Genomic DNA, 1878 nt, shown 5'->3' with positions numbered 1-1878 from the left:
CACACACACACACACACACACACACACACACACAGACACACACACACACAGCAGAAGGCAGGGGGGAGAGAGATACCCGGTTCTCTTCGGGACACTTTAAATTTTAGTTTAAATTATGACATAAGCTATATACACTGTACATTAGATTTAGTATTTAGTTCAAACTTTTTTGGTGTTTGTTTGTTTTCTGATTTTAATGCTATAAAGACCTTTGCTGTGCTGGCGTCACTCCCTTAACCCTCCTACCAGTTCCTGTGAGTGACAATGCAAATGGCCAAACCGTTTTTTAGGAGAGTAGTTAGTAGAACTGTTTAGAAGTGGACTATTCCTATAACCACTTTCTTGTAACTACCTGGTTGGAAAGCGGATGATGCATTAGTATTAAAATTGTGATGTGATTGAAAGGACAGGTGGTAGAGAGCGGTTTATTTTAACTCACTGCGAGTGTGATTCACACTCATGCCACAGTAATAAGCTTGTATCTCATCCCTCTTTAGCTATGCTTTTGTCATTTTCTATGTGACCCAAATGTTTTTATTTTTATTGATCACTGAATCATGAGCCTTTTTTACTTGCGCTAAAGGTCAAAGTGATGATTCACTCGCCTTACGCATTTGATGTATAAATGCTTTATTTAACATCACAGCTAGGGTTCCTTTTAACTCACACTGACTGACTCTGTTGCTGGATCAAACCCGTTGATTTAACTCACCTTTGGAGAGGTGATCTTGACGTAGACAATGATGGGGGCAAGGGAAGTCTTTCCTAGCTGTGACGGGTGGTTGATGGTGTCGGCGTCCAGAACTACCAGCTGTAACGTCCGGGCCAGTTCAAAAATCCGCTCAATCTCACTCTGGACTTCAGCTGAAGAAGAAAGAGAGAGTCAGTGCCCAGGTTTGACTAGATTTCTTTATTCACAAGCACAGCCACTTCCAGGTTGTTTTATGGAAACTGGAGTTCATTAATCAGAAGTCAGATGTTTTTTTCTTTAGGAATTCTTTTTTGTTACTCTTATTTGTATTACTATTGTGCAGTTTGATATTTAATATTTTTTGTGTAGTCTTTTACCTACTTACTAGATTTGTTTTGAATTTCTTAACTTTTATTCTTGGCTTGTTTCTTTCTGCTTTATAGAAACTTAACTATTCAGAAGACATGACTTTATGGACCAGGCTTAGAGACTAATGGCTCTGATAGGAAAAGTGAGCAATGTTCTATTACCTCTAACAAATACCAACTGTTACATCACACAACCCCCACTCGAACAGATGACATCGTGACTGCAACAACTATTCTACAAAATAGTTCTATTCTACAAATATCAGCAGGGCACAATTCCCAATCTAAGAAGAATCATGGCCAAGCTTCATGACTTCCAGTCGTGACAAAGTCTTAAGTAAACTGATAACATGAAAACATTCCAACCTAACAGCTCATTCAGACTACAGCTGAGTCACACATTCTAATTTTTCTGCTAAAATATGCCAGAGGGGTGAGATGATTTCACTTGTTTCTAATGCAGAATTTTCTTGAAGAAAGGAAGGCTTCACTCACATTAAGAAATTGTCGCCTTTGGTTCACAACATTTCATGTAAATATTCATTTGCATTCTGTGCTCTTTTCTGACTTCATTCTCTGCTCAGAAAGCCGTTACTCCACTATATCTTTACACAGAAAAAAATATTTGTTCACTGATTTATTAATGTTCTGAATATTAAGTACAGCTACTTTAAACAAAAAAGCGTTGGGTTAAATATGGAGAAAAGCTTTTGCTCTTAATGTGGTTCTGTCCTAATGTATCATTAAAAAGACAGTAGAGGTGGAGAAGCTGTTGCCTTAAAGCGCCTTTAGAATTTTTTTTTTTTTAAATCTGGGACA

General features: G+C 37.6%; 1 protein-coding gene across 9 annotated transcripts in view; it reads right to left on the bottom strand.

Moving 5' to 3' along the window:
* The window catches only part of cacnb2a (calcium channel, voltage-dependent, beta 2a), a 69177-nt gene that overhangs the window by 5779 nt on the left and 61520 nt on the right, over window positions 1-1878 (bottom strand). For all 9 annotated transcript variants that reach the window (XM_032504150.1, XM_032504154.1, XM_032504155.1 and 6 more), the window contains one exon: window positions 713-864. In XM_032504150.1, coding sequence (XP_032360041.1) covers window positions 713-864 — 152 coding nt within the window. The remainder of the gene's footprint in view (window positions 1-712; window positions 865-1878) is intronic.

The sequence above is a fragment of the Etheostoma spectabile genome, chromosome 22 (assembly GCF_008692095.1).
Source record: "Etheostoma spectabile isolate EspeVRDwgs_2016 chromosome 22, UIUC_Espe_1.0, whole genome shotgun sequence".
In the NCBI taxonomy this organism is placed as follows: Eukaryota; Metazoa; Chordata; class Actinopteri; order Perciformes; family Percidae; genus Etheostoma; species Etheostoma spectabile.
Note: the sequence above shows the minus strand (reverse complement) of the source record. Positions and strands in the feature narration are given on the sequence as shown.